Source organism: Plectropomus leopardus, chromosome 6 (genome assembly GCF_008729295.1).
Source record: "Plectropomus leopardus isolate mb chromosome 6, YSFRI_Pleo_2.0, whole genome shotgun sequence".
Lineage (NCBI taxonomy): Eukaryota > Metazoa > Chordata > Actinopteri > Perciformes > Serranidae > Plectropomus > Plectropomus leopardus.
In genome coordinates this window covers 30716787-30731510 of record NC_056468.1, presented here as the reverse complement: position 1 = coordinate 30731510, position 14724 = coordinate 30716787, and the positions used below count along the sequence as shown (strand labels likewise).

At 39.0% G+C, this 14724-nt stretch overlaps 1 protein-coding gene across 1 annotated transcript in view; it reads left to right on the top strand.

The window, feature by feature from the left end:
- Window positions 1-14724, top strand: part of nf2a (neurofibromin 2a (merlin)) — a 37506-nt gene that overhangs the window by 20644 nt on the left and 2138 nt on the right. The window contains exons 9-15 of the mRNA XM_042488378.1: window positions 638-712; window positions 1041-1154; window positions 2163-2285; window positions 2705-2922; window positions 5047-5152; window positions 8173-8291; window positions 9785-9944. Coding sequence (XP_042344312.1) covers window positions 638-712; window positions 1041-1154; window positions 2163-2285; window positions 2705-2922; window positions 5047-5152; window positions 8173-8291; window positions 9785-9944 — 915 coding nt within the window. The remainder of the gene's footprint in view (window positions 1-637; window positions 713-1040; window positions 1155-2162; window positions 2286-2704; window positions 2923-5046; window positions 5153-8172; window positions 8292-9784; window positions 9945-14724) is intronic.

Here is a 14724-nt window from a genome sequence, read left to right as displayed (position 1 = left end):
GGACAGTGCCTATAGATAGGCCATAATGTATTATAATAGTTTATTGATTTTGATGGGAATCACAGTAACATTATTCACTGAACCTTTTCTTTTTAGCTTATAACGAGGTTTTATGTCATGTTTACGTTGTTTTTTGTTTTTTTTTAATATTTTTACTTTTTCATAAATCTTTTGTATTGTAATATATACACCAAGGCTGGGCAATATATAATAGTACAATACAAATATCATGATATGAAGCTAGATATTGTCTTAGATAATGGATATTGGAATACAATGAATGCTGTCTTTTCCTGGTTTTGAAGGCCACAATACAGAAAAGTTTTTTGTTTTGTTTTTCCAGAGCTTGCCACTGATGATAATTTATCTGAGATTTTTTGGTGTAAATATTTCATAAAAACACCAGTGCTCAATCCTGCAATTTCAATGTTGAGGTATTTGGTCAAAAATGTTGTGATATTTGATTTTCTCTATATTGTCCAGTTCTAACATGTACTGTATGTATATATATGAGAAAATATCCTTATCAGTGTTGTGATTTTGATTTCAAAGATATTGTCTAGTCTTACTGACAGCTGTGTCTTTTTCATTTGTGGTTTGACCATAAATCTGGTGTTCTTGTTTTCTCAATGTTTAGTTTACCATCAAACCTCTTGACAAGAAAACCAATGTTTTCAAGTTCAACTCTTCACGGCTGAGAGTCAACAAACTGGTGAGTTCATTTCAGATGGTAGAGGTTGTTTTGGTCAGAGAGTAACTACTGTTTTTGCACCACTGTAGCAGTCTGGAATCCATTCAATTTAATGTATTGCTTATTGTTGCAGGACGGCGCACAATTAAAAGTAATTGCAACAGAATTAGCTCGCAGCCAGTTTCCATCTGATGTCCCTGTCCATCATTTTGATTTGTTTGTCATTGTGAGGGTGAAGGAAAATACCTGAAGTGGCAGATGAATCAGAGTTTATAGATATACCAACCTTTTTTGACATTGCATTGGAAGCACAGTAGCAGGCATTCTTGGTTTTGTTTCTCTCGTGCAGATCCTCCAGCTGTGTATAGGGAACCATGACCTGTTTATGCGGCGCCGACGGGTTGACTCACTTGAAGTACAGCAGATGAAGTCTCAGGCCAGAGAGGAGAGAGCCAGGAAACAGGTACTGATAACAGAGAAACAAAGAAGAGAGAAGGGGGTTTAAACTTACCAATAGCCATCCAAATCTAGTGCATATTTTAACAAAATATCCAGAAAATTGTTACATGAAAATGTGAATTAATGTGTTTGATTCTTCTACTGTTATGCCAAATGTCTCGGACACGTCGAGATTAACAGTTGCTGGCGTTAATTCTTCAGCGGGGTGCCATCAAACTATTGCAAAAGGAGATAGAGTGACGAGATGATGCAATTAAAAGAGCACCAGTCAAACCTCAGAAGATGTAAATAATGTTAGAAATGTGGTGTTAATGGTTTTTTCCATTATTAATTTGTTTGATGTTTCAGCCTTATCATTGACCCTCACAGATTGTTTTACCTGCCACCCTTTTTCATCTATAGCAACATTAAAGTCACATGATTCATATACATCATAATTTTGATTTCTGAAGATTTCAGTGTGTATCAACTGAATTTTGTCGCAAATCCTGAGTATATATAGACCAAATTCTCTTCCTTAGCCTAGCATAACTTTTTTTTTTGCGATAGTTTGACTTTTTGTTGAATCACCACTGGCGTTTTTTGTGCTCAAATTGAAAATGCACAAAACAGGTGGATGAAAGCACACTTGATGACACAAAATGCATTCTGTTCAGCAACTCTTGTTTTAGTTCAGCCTAAAACAGAAAATATGTCTTTGATGTGTTTTCACATCTGTGTTTTAAGTCATACAAGGAAGAGAATGCAGGCACCTACAAACCGAGGACACTGCTTTGTTAGGACATAAAAGCTACTTTTTGAAGTTGATTTTCTTAAAACAAAACATTTTTAAGTATCTTTCAGGTGCACCTGCTTTATTTTCTTCTGTTGGATCCACGTTGCACCTTGTCCATCATCTTTTTTGTCCATATTCCATCTTTTGTCTCTGTTTTTCTTTTTTTCTATTTTTCCACTCATTACTCTAAACATTTCTTCTGTTTGTTGTCCACTCTCAAATCTGTCTGTCGTTCAGGTGGAGAGGCAGCGTCTGCAAAGGGAAAAGCAGCTGCGGGAGGAGGCAGAGAGAGCCAGGGATGAGCTGGAAAGGAGACTGATTCAGCTGCAGGATGAGGCTCACATGGCCAATGACGCACTGGTAAGACTCATTTGGTTAGCTTAGTCTTCTAAAATCCACCATTTTGTTGTACGTGTCCCATATACACTAAGTTTTAAAACAAATATTTTGTGTCAAATTTAACTCCTCTCACACGATCTTCTCTTCCTCGAAGTGTTTCTTATTTTTCATGTCATTTACTCATTATTCCCCGTTAATGTGTCTCACTGTTGCTTCTTTCCCCTCTATCAATCTGTCTCACTCCTTCTGAATTCATATGCGCATCTCTGCCTCTACACTTCTTTCCCCTTTTTATCTCTGAACACATTTTCCTCTCACTCCATTTCTCTTTCTTTGCTCCATTTCCCTATATCTCCCCTGCCATTTTTCAACTTTTGTTTTCCCTTTTCACTCTCCTTTTGTTTGCCCTTCTTCCTCCTCCTCCTCTTGCTCCTCTCCAGCTGCGTTCAGAGCAGACGGCGGACCTGCTGGCTGAAAAGGCCCAGATCGCGGAGGAGGAGGCTAAGCTGCTGGCCCAGAAAGCTGCTGAGGCCGAGACAGAGATGCAACGCATCAAAGTGACTGCCATCCGTGGCCAGGAGGAGCGGCGGCTCATGGAGCAGAAGATGCTGGAGGCAGAGATGCTGGCCCTGAAGATGGCCGAGGAATCGGAAAGGAGGTGGGGAGAGTACAGGAGTGGAAGAATTGTAGATTGTAAGGCCATTCATGCTGCAGTGAATATGATTCTGATCCAGCGTTGGCCACTGTGGCTTTGTCTCTGTCAACACTATCTCTCTCGTACTCAAATTCTCCTCCTTTGTATCCACCACGCACACACAGTCACATGTACAACGTGCCTAGGTTTTTATGCCTCTGTGCCAGCGATGGCGGTGGCTGCAGGCGTTATGTTTTCATGCGAATGGTCTGCCATTGCATCCGTCCATCCATTCACCCCTTTCTTGTCAACCAGGATGCCTCAAGGGAATTTCCTCAAATTTGGCACAAACATCTACTTGAACTCAGAGATGAAATTATTAGATTTTGGTATTTAAAGGTCAAGGTCAGTGTGGCATCAGTCTTATTCTCATAAATGTGTGTTTTTTTGCCATAACTCAGGAATTCTTGCGCTTATTATTACATATTTTCACACACGTCTAAAAAGATAAAATGATGACATTTTATATCCAAAAGGTGAAAGGCCAACTTCATTGTGACATCATAATGTTCTGCAAAAACACTTGGACTTAATGACAAACTGATTAGATTTTGATGTTAAAAGGTCAAGGTCACTGGTACCTCATTTGTGTCATTTTCCTGAATGTGATATTTCAACACAACAACACCTTAAAGGAACTTCTTCAGATTTGGTCCAACCGTCCTCTTTGACTTGAACTGAACTGATTAGATTTTGGTGGTCAAAGGTCAAGGTCACTGTGACCTTGCATCTTTCTTATTCTTGTCAATGAAATATCTTAAGAGGGAATTTATCTTTATCTTTAAATTTGGCACAGATGTCCACTTGTAACCAATGATGAAATGTTTAGATTGTGGTGGTCTATAGTTAAGGTCACTATGATCTCGCAAAGCATGTTTTGTCTCATAGGAGCATGAAAACACAGTTCCTAAATAAACTCCTCAACTCAAGAACCTCCCAGATGTTTTTGAGCTATAGTGTTAAATGTCAAAGTGCACAAACTCGCTGCTTCATTTCAGCTTGCTCAGCAGCACAGAAGCCAGTCGATATTCTGTGAGCATAGAGCCAGGTAACACAGCTGCATTTAAATTGCCCAATCAAAGAACTCCTAACTTGTTTAAAAATCATTTAATTTTAAAGGCTTTGTTCTTGCACTGCGGCTGAAAGGCAGGTAATCATGCGGTTACAGCCACACTGCTGCACACAGAAGTAGAAAAAGGGAGAAAGCTTTTGTTCAGCAGCTTTCCTCCCAGGTCTGAGGTGCAGCAGTTAATTTGTGCTAGTTAATTGTAAGCAGTATTATCGATTGACGGTGGGAGTCCCTATCAAACAGTCTGTTTTCCCACACATTAAAGCTCCATGGTGCTGAAACTTTTTGATCTGTTTTATCTGTGCCTTAAAAAGCAATTCTGTCATTTACTTTTTTTTATACATCTCAGGGTGATTCAATCAAGTCCTTATCAAAGCTGCTGTTGACATTTATTTGTTTTTGGAGGTCAGATGGATAAGGAGATGACTTGACGAGTGATCCTTGATCCTCAAGCTTGATAGATGCCAATCCACTGTAGCACAGAACTTGAGTCATCTTTATAATAAAGCAGTATACATAGAGACTAAGAATATCACTTCACAGCCTCTACTTCACAATTTATTAGGCAATCATTTCAAATGGGTAGCATTAACCACTTGCCAGTAACTGCAATTTCTGGATGAGCACTTTCTGCACCAGGAAAATTCAAACCTGTAGCACTCAACATGTAAATGAGTTTGTCCACTCAAACCCTCGAGGCACATAGCTCCCCCACATCAACGAGGAACTGCTGAATGTTCAGGAACACAATAAAAAGAAATGTAATCGCCCGCATATAACGTTCTTACATCTCTGTATGCAAACTCGATGGTGGAGTAATGGTGTTAGAAATGATTGTCTGCTCGGGTGACACATTGATCACCTGGGTAATAACAAAGTGACATTCCTGCTTCATGGAGTACCGGCGTACCGATTATGTAAGATAATTTTGGATTTAATTTAGATAATTCTGTCTCTGTCGAAGGATTGGGAGGTGAATTAAAGTATTAACTGCATCTGTCTGTCTATTTGTCCCTCAGGGCCAAGGAGGCTGAGCAGCTGAAACAGGACCTGCAGGAAGCAAGGCAGTCGGAGCGCAGGGCAAAGCACAAGCTGCTGGAGATTACCAGCAGAGCTGTCTATGCGGTAACAGACCTTCAATATGCATACACATAATTACTTCACTTATATAGCACCTTTAAAAACAGATGTTTACAAAGTGCTTTAAAAGACAAAGCAAAGGCAGGAACTCAGGAATAATAAAATAAACATCAACAAAGTCAAACAAAAAGGCAACAACAAAATGCAACACAAAAGGTCAACAAGAATGAAGCAAATAAAAGGAATAAAAGTGATAAAACAGGCAGCTCTTGAAAGGCAAAGTACTAAATGAGTAAAAGAATCAAAGCAATAAAAGACGGTAGAAATAATCTAAGAAATCATTTAAGAAGACACAACTTTCAGAGTTGCTGCCACGTGAGGTAGTAACGGTGTCTGTATAAACAACAGGACGGGACCATGGGTAGGACGGGTGTGACGACATGTTATGTGTGTGATCCACCACGGAACATTTAAAAAAGCATGTAGTTGCAATTAGTGGATGGGCTAGGCAATATGGCTTTAAAATAATACCACTATATTTTTAGGCTATATCACAATACAAAATATATATCGTGATATTTTGAAATCGCCTCTAAATCACTGTAAGCTACTAAGAAAAAAGTCATTAAATGAACCACGTTCATTTAATGACTTTTTTCAAGTGGCTACTGCCAGAAAATAGTCACATAAACTACTGTTATAATAAAGTTTAATAAAATACTGTTGTAACCTTAAATAACATAAAGTATTAAGTTAAAAAAGTACTGTTATGGTTAAGTTAAATTCACTCATTTCAATTCATTTCAGGTCATTCACTGCGAGTGCCGTGCATTGTGTGGATGCCCCCTCTGCCACATGGACGAATGCAAAGTGTTATTAGATGATGTAAATAAAATAAACAATATAGCATAATACCATACGATAGACATTTTTTTATCGTCAGATGATATCTTTCGTCATATGTCACAGCCCTAGCTAGCTGCTAACTCAAAGAGGAAGTATTGGGAAAACAAGGACATTTGGGAGCTCCTTAGCCTCTGAGAAGAGGATGAAATCAGCCACTATATAAGAGGGACAGTAAATGATTGTAATCCCCATATCATTGTTGTTTATAAAGCTCTGGCGACACTACATTTTATGTCACACTAGAGGCTGAAGCTGTTGTGTTACAAGTCATGCTCGTCGCATCTCTTTTGATTCCACCATGCCAGCATGTTTTCTACAATCACAGTGTAGCATCATGATGACGCTGTTGTTTAGTTGTTTTAGTTGTTGTTTAGAGGGGACTTTCGCCCTAAAGTGCGATCTCTATACAGCATTCATAGCATGGTATGTTCATATAATACACAACCCAATAACAAACAAGAAAGCTGAAGTGATTTATTGGTGAGTCCATGGCAGGAAATAAATCAATGGAAATTATGCTAATTGATTAATCAGAGGCAGTGCATATTATTTGGGCTGCAACTACCAATTACTTTCAATATCAATTTATTGTTTGGTCTATAAAACATCAGACAACAGTGAAAAATGCTTAACGTAATATCATAGAGCACAAGATCATGTCTTCAAATGTCTTGTTTTGTAAAAATATTCATTTCGCTATTATGTAAGACCAATAAAAGCAGTAGATTCTAACATGTGAAACCCCAGAACTATTAAATGGCAATTTTGTTTGGAAATAATTAATTTTCTTTCAACTTACAAATTGATTAATCGTTGCAGCTCTACATATTAAACAGTAATAATGTCATTTACATGACTGGGTGTGCAATTTTTCATTAATAGTCCCTAGATGCACATTTTAATGTCTCCCGAAAATCTAATAAATATTGCCAGCAATAAGAAGATATTTTGTATTGGCTAGAAGAAATTAGCATTTAAAGATTGTGAGCTGTTCTAAATTATAATGGCATTTCTGACTTTTTCATAATTAAGGACAGAGATTCATTCATTAAAGGAAATCAAAGGATGAATCAGTAATGTAAACAGCCTTTCATAAAACAAGTACATATATATTACACACATATATTACATAGTACATTGATACACTCCCAGAAGGGAACAAATGCAACCCACAGAAGAGTACAATGTCTATTCCTATTTGGAGTATCAGCTGCAAACTGTTGGTATGGAAATGACCATATAGTTTGATCTTGGCTGAAAATAGCACACACATACAACTGAAGACCCGCAAAGCTGCACTGAACAGGAGATACTTGCATAACAACAGGCAGTACATAAGGCAGCCTACGCTAGAGCTTCCAACATGCTAAAAGCCCACATACTGCACAATCAGCTGCTTACACACATGTGTACACACACACACACACACACACATGCACACAAAGATACATATTTAGATGCTGGCCATCGATACAGATCTACTCGCTTGAAAGCTTATGAATGAACTACGTAAACACACAAAAAGACAAACATACTGGTGCACATACAAACAAAGATATATCACCACTGGGACTCCCTTATACAGTTATCAGCTCATGCATGAAAACACACATCTACATATACACACTCACACTCACAAATACACATTACTTCCCGTCCTGTTTCCACCAGACTTGGTCAAATTGCCTTTTCCTGCTCGTCCAGACAGTATTTATGTTGAATGTATCCACACGCCAACCAATGGATTTACATTTATATTGTGTATAAGGTGAACTTCTTAACCAGCCGGCTCCTGAGATGGCATGTGGCCGATGCATTTGAGACATTTGGTCAGGACCTAAAAGCATAAATTTGTGTATTTATAGTCTGATACAGTCAAAGATATCATCTTTCCTTTTTGACAGATCTGTTGATTTACGTTGTGTCCTCTATATCTTATCCATGCATTCCTCCTCGCCCTTTATATAGTCGCCTTCCTCTTTATTCCATCTATCCCTTCTTTGAATCTATTTTACCCTTCATGTCTTTTCCTTAGTCCTTGTCTTTCCCCGTCACTTCCACTTCCTCTTTATTCTGCACCATTTACTGTCCTTTTTTCCCTGTCAGTTTGACTGCACCGCCACCCGTCCTCTAATCTGTCTTTCCATCTCCCCTCCCAGTCCCCTGGACTGCCATCTGACAGCATGCCTCCCGACCTGAGCTTCAGCAGGGAGAACCTCAGCTTTGATTTTAAAGATACCGACATGAAACGCCTCTCTATGGAGATTGAGAAGGAGAAGTGAGTGGCTGGCCTTTTACTCTGCTGATGCTGCCTGATATTTTGGGCTTTGGCGAAATCGAAGGGAGTGATTATGTGATGAATATCTATTTCAGAATCATTTAAAATACACTAAAAATGTTCTTGAGAAAAAAATAACATAATTATGCATTGTACTTGGAGTAACACAATCATTAATTTATTATTAATATGTACATTTTGATTCAGGAGTTGAGGTAGGTAGTTGACCCTTAGCTGTCACTGATGTCACGGCCACCATTCAAGCTTTTTGTTTTTCTCTAGCTCTTGGTGTTAGCGATTTCAGACAGGAAAAACTATGTTTAGACAAGTTTGACAATGGCTGTGGAGCTGAATAAATGACCTGGGTCTTTGTTGTCATGTAATTAGGTAATTAGGTTTTTAAAATAAAGGCAAGTGAGCTGAGAGACGACAGATCCAAGATGAGTGGGTAGCTGTTCACAAGACCGAAAGTAGGACTACAATAGCACTGAGACATACGTACATACAATTAAATTGTAGCACTATAAGAAATTTGGTATGGCATCATAATGGCATATTATAATGAACACAGCTTAGTACACTGATTCTAAAACACAGCATATTTCTCATAATTTGGTCTCAGACCAGAATACCTGGAAAAATAGTTCCTAAACTTTAAAAACAGCTCACAAACACATGTTTTTAAGGAGTTCCTATGTTAAAAATGTGTTAAAGAATTTTGAAAAGTTAAATCAAAAAGCTGCATTAATCTGTTTTGCTTGCTTGGAGAAGGCCTTTGGGTATGTTTTTGTTTAATTTATACAAATTCTTGAATGACTGGGTTATAATATTATATATATATAAGACATGCTTCAGGCTTATAAATAATGGTCATATTTGTCTGTTTTAAGAGGAATGAAACAAGATAGCCCATCATAGTCATATTTTTTCATAATGCAGGGTGGCTGCGGGTCACTAAAAAGTCTTGAAATATCTTAAATACACATTAACTAATAAAAGGCCTTAAAAAGTATAAATTGTCTGAGATTGGATGGGTCTTAAAGGTTTTTTCGTCACATCACCGTAAGAATTTCAGATGTTGGAGCTACGAGAAAAAACAATATAACAGGAGGGAAACACTACTCAACGGGGGAACAGCCTTCAACACAACACTTGTATGCATGCAATGCCCCTTATCGCCAATTCTAAGTATTCAGATCATGCAGTGAATCTGCTCAGGCCTAGGCAGCCTACTCGTTAGTTTTTGTTTTTTGGGGGTTTTTTTGTGCTGTAAGCATCAGCAGTGTCATTTTACCTAGCTGCTTATTTAAGTAAGTTTGGTTTTGAAATTCATCTAAAAAAGTATCAAAAAGGTCTTAAATTTAACTTGTTTATATCCATAGACACCCTGTAATGGCTCTGAAAATACTAGCTCTTAAAGTCTGATATAATGGTGACATAGAAAGGAACATATAATCTAACGGTCACTAAACTTGAAATGTGATCATGTTTAGGGTGGAGTACATGGAGAAGAGCAAGCATCTGCAGGAGCAGCTTAATGAGCTGAAGACCGAGATTGAAAGCCTCAAGATGAAGGAGAGGGAGACTCCTCTGGACATCATTCACAACCAGAACGCAGAGCAGGGGACCAGCAAGCACAGCAACTTTAAAAAGGTAGCTATGAGCCCGGCTGCTTGCAAGGAGGCAGTTTCATGTGCTCTCTATCAACAAACTAACATATTTACCCAACTCTGATTAATAACACTAACCGGTGAATTGGGGTAAATAAAAAACAGCCATTAGTTGTTAAAGGTGCTTTGTGGAGTTTTCTTGTAAACAAACAGCTACATGCTATGCTTGCCAAAACCTCGTAATAATGCTGTTCTGATCAAGAGGCACAGAATGGATGGGAGTCTTCAGTCTTATCTGGCACAATGACAGGGAAATTCTTCACCACAGCTGTCCATTGTGACTCACCAAAGCATAGCGTGTGCGTGTGTGTGTGTGCGTGCGTGTGCGTGCATGTGTATAATTGAGCTCTAACAAATGTGTTGAATGCATGCTTTTACTCATAAAACATTTGCAAAGCCAAGGTATATTAAATCCTGCATTGTCCTCTTCTTCTGTGTCGTTGTTGGTAGATTGCTGCATATTTTGGCATCTTTGATTCAGTATTTGAGCTAAACGTTTAGAAAAATAATATATTTGAGTCCCACTTTTATTTAAAAAAGAAAAAGAAAAGTCATAAATTCCCCTTAAATCCACTTTGTACTTCTTTTTTTCTATCAGATCTTGGCCCATGAATATAGATATGTATTAAGTTGTGTAATGGGGAGAAATACACAACTTATGTGTCTCTGTTACATTTACAAGCTTTTTAGCTATTCAGTAGTTGTCCGATCGGCTGAAGAGATGTGAAGTGAAGTATAGAAGTGGTCTTATTACTGATCTTACATCATCTTCCACAGATAAGTATCTATCAGAGATTTGATAGTCCTATCTCGTACAACACCCACGCCTAACCATCATATTATTTTAAAGCTGGGTATTGATTCTCAGAGCATTGCTCAATAGCAGCGCTATTGGCCTTAGGTTAATTTTTCAGCCTTAAGTTTCTTCTTTGATGGAGTCCGCTCAGGGGAGGGGCAGCAATCATTCATCGGCTACTATGACCTCTAAAAGTGCACAGTGATTACTGGTCTTATGTATATAAAAGAAAGATCTCACTGATCAACTGTGAGGGGAATCTGTGTCTTTATGCCTCCATGCTGGTAATTGCCGTGGCCAAAGGCATTATTTTTTCAGGTTGTCTGCTTTTCCATCCGTCTGTCTGTCCATTTCTTTTGAACCCGATATCTTTAGAATGCTTCAAGGGAATTTCTTCAAATTTGGCAGAAATCTCAGTCAATAATCAATCAGTATAAACTGATTAGATTTTCGGGGTTGAGCATCAAAGGTCAAGGTTGTTGTGACCTCACCTGTCTCATTCTCTTGAACAAAATATCTCAAGAATTCCCAGAGGGATTTTTTTAAAATTTGAAACAAACATTCCCCTGGACTCAAGTATGAACTGATTAGATTTTGATGGTCGAAGGTCAAAAATTATTGTGCACTTATGTCTGTCTCATTTCAAGAACGTGATATCTCAAGAAGGCCTTGAGGGAATTTCCTTAATTTTGGCACAAATGTCCACTTGGACTCAAGAATGAGCTGATTAGAATTTGGTGGTCAAAGGTCAAGGCCACTGCGACCTCAAAAAACATGTTTTTGGTCATATCTAAAGAAGTCATATGCTAATTCTGAACATATTTGACACAAATTTCTAAAAGTATAAAATGATGAAGTGAAAACATTTTATATCTAAAGGTCATCTTAACTGTGATGATCAATTTTCTGCCAAATATTCAACATCATATTTCAGGGACCAAAGGGGAGACATTTGGTCAGATACTGAGTTACGGGTTGAGGAGTCATGTAACTGCAAAGCGGTAATTCTAGTTGTGTGCATGTTGTGTCAACAGTGGGAACAGCGATTTCATCTTACCCCAAGTGGCTGGCTTGGTGATGATATAAAATGACACAAAAAAAGTGGCAGACTTTTTCAGCTTGCGGGATCTTCCTAAATTGATTGGTCAGAGTCAATGGAGTAGTTATAAAAAGTAGATTCTATTTTCACTGTCCTCTGATGAACTGGCAGATTAGACCCATTCTCCTTTATCTTCCCACTCAAGTATCTCTGTAATTTCAATAAAAGTATCAAATGATTTTTTTAGCTCTGCTCTCAGCACATTGTGTAACAAAAAGAAAGAGCCCACCCCTCCTCCCTTCTTCTCTCCCACTGTAAAATACACTTGTTAAAGGAGCACTAATTGATTTTTGCTTGGTGATTAGTCATCTGGATGGTTGGGGGCACCTTTGGCATGCAGGGGGAGAAGCAGCTAAGTTAAAAGTGTTGGCTTAATTGAACTGGAGGCAGGAGGCATTTATCTTGCTTCTGAGGGAAGGGGAGGGAGCACACAGTGTTGCAGGGAGGAGGGAAGGGGAATTAAGAGTAAGAAACTAAAGCCCCTTTCCCACTGGACAATAAACCCACTAACACCCACTAACTTCTGGCTTTGGACTTTACTGGGAGAGGTTACAATCAGTACTCATTCCCAGGACAAATGTCTCAGCAGTAGTCACTGGTATTTGTCGGCTCCAGCATCAACCAGCACTGATAGAAAATTGACACCTGTTTGGACACACTAATCAGGGTTCATCAAGGTTTAGGCAAGTTAGAATTAAGACTTTTTAAGACTCTCTAATTGCCACTTGGAATTAAATGTAAGAACAATTTTACATTTCCCAAAACTGAAGAAAAGAAAAACATGAACCATTAACGATTATGCAGGATTAGGGAAAATGCTGCATAAAATGTTTGTGCCCACTTCAGGGTCCTGGAGGGACGGCAGAGTACATGTTGTCTTGAGTTTAATGGCAGCTCGCTAGCAGACAGCAGATTCTCTGCTTTTAGCATTCTGGGCCAAATGAGTGACGTTGGTTCCACTATCCTGATCTGCGTGAAGTTAATGCGAGAGGCATTCAGTAAATTATGTAATAAAAATAAATGTTACTAATTATTTTTAGTTTTATTATGCGATGTTAGAACAAAACAAACAAAAAACAATTCATAAAATTACTACTTCCCATGTCTGAGCATTTTTCAAAAACATTGTAATAAGGCTTTATTTGCCTTTTCAGTCTTTTTAAGGATTTTCCTGCAAATTTTTGCCCCTTTTTCAGCATAGTCGTTGGTTTCTTCTGCAACTCACTGCAGCCATAAATTCTGTCTGTTTCGTCCAAGCAGTACTCAAGCATTGTTCCAAATATGACAGCACCAAGTTTGAAAAAAAGACCAAAGAGCTGATACAAAAAATAAGTTACAACCATAATGTTTACACTAGCCTCCATGCTGCTTTCTTCTGTGTACTAATCCTGTTTTTTTGGTGTGTTTGTAACATTAAACATGACCCAAAAGAAAAAAAAAGGCATACTCAACTTCCAGTAAAAGGAATGGATTGCCTTTTTTAGTGGGTGTTAAAAAAGTCACTTATATGCACAGATTTTGGTGAAATAATGATATGAGTCAGTTTTGCCAGAAGAGGCGAGAGGTTAGGTGAGGCTGACCAAAAACGCTCAGAGGATCAGGAGTTTGAAGGAGGCTGAGTCACAGAAAAGTGCTAATAATCTACCATGAAGTTGGCAACCAGAGAGAGACAGGATGAGGGGGAGACTGTGGGGGTGGGGGGGTGGGGTGGGGGAGCAGAGGGAATGTGCAACGAAGCACAGATCTCTGAGCCAGAAGCATCAGTAGCGGCTGAACCCCGGAGCAAAGCTCCCTCCATCCAGATTCCCTCCCCCCTTTGGATGATTAATGAATGGCCCCTTAACATGGCCCAGAGCCTTTGTGCTTCTACCAGGCCACAGGTTCTGCTCTGTTACCACTGGGCCTGTCAGGAGAGCTCACTCTCAACACCTGAATCACAAGAGCTGCAGTGATTTCTGTGTGAAGTTTCACAGTTTTTTATGTAGCAGTCGATCCAGACTGCGTGAAGAGACACACAAAGGAGGGCAACCATTTGGGTTGCTCTCATTGTGCTCTCCTGCATATCCAAACAACATTTCGTCCTCTGGAAATAGTTTGCTGTTGTGCTATTCACAATGTTAATACCTTAGACCTTTAGTATAGAGTTTTTTGCTCTCTTCCGCATGGCGACTGTGGGCAGTGTGGAGCACAATGCCGCAGATTCAGACACACACTCAGGCTCTCACACTCACAAGTGTAGTTCAGGCAGTCTGTCAGGCGGGACAATAGAAGGTGATCTGTAAACATTATGCTGCAAATCCATCCCTTACCCACACATTATCTGTTTGGATTTGCTTAAGTCCCTCCATCTACACATTCCCCAGAAATCACCCTGGATTTCCCAAACTGTCCTCCATCATCCCCGCTCTAATATTTACTTTGGCAGCCACTTTAATTCCCTTTACCCTACAGATGTTGAAGAGGGGAAAAAGTTTGCCCAGTCAATTTGAAGTAGCGCTGTATTCGACAAGTTAATGCTCCGCTGTCCTGAAGAGGTTAAAGCACAGTCAGTGGCCTGAATTAATCCATCAGCAGCTCATTTAAACCTGGAAAGAAAAACAATTAACAGTACTTTCTCTGACAGGCATTGATCTTCTGCCCATCGTGCTCTCCCTGCAGTGGAGAGTTTGAAAAGCCTACAGATTTCTTTGTCCACCAGGGACAGTTGTAAACTCTGATCCAGTGTGAGTGTCAATAACGCTGCAGATCTTCACATAGCATCAGAGATTCATTAAAAACAAAATAACCTGGTGGGTACGTCTTCAATAAACCCACAAGTTTACCGACTCCAATTATCCACTGCTTATGATCATTTAGTCTATTGATTTG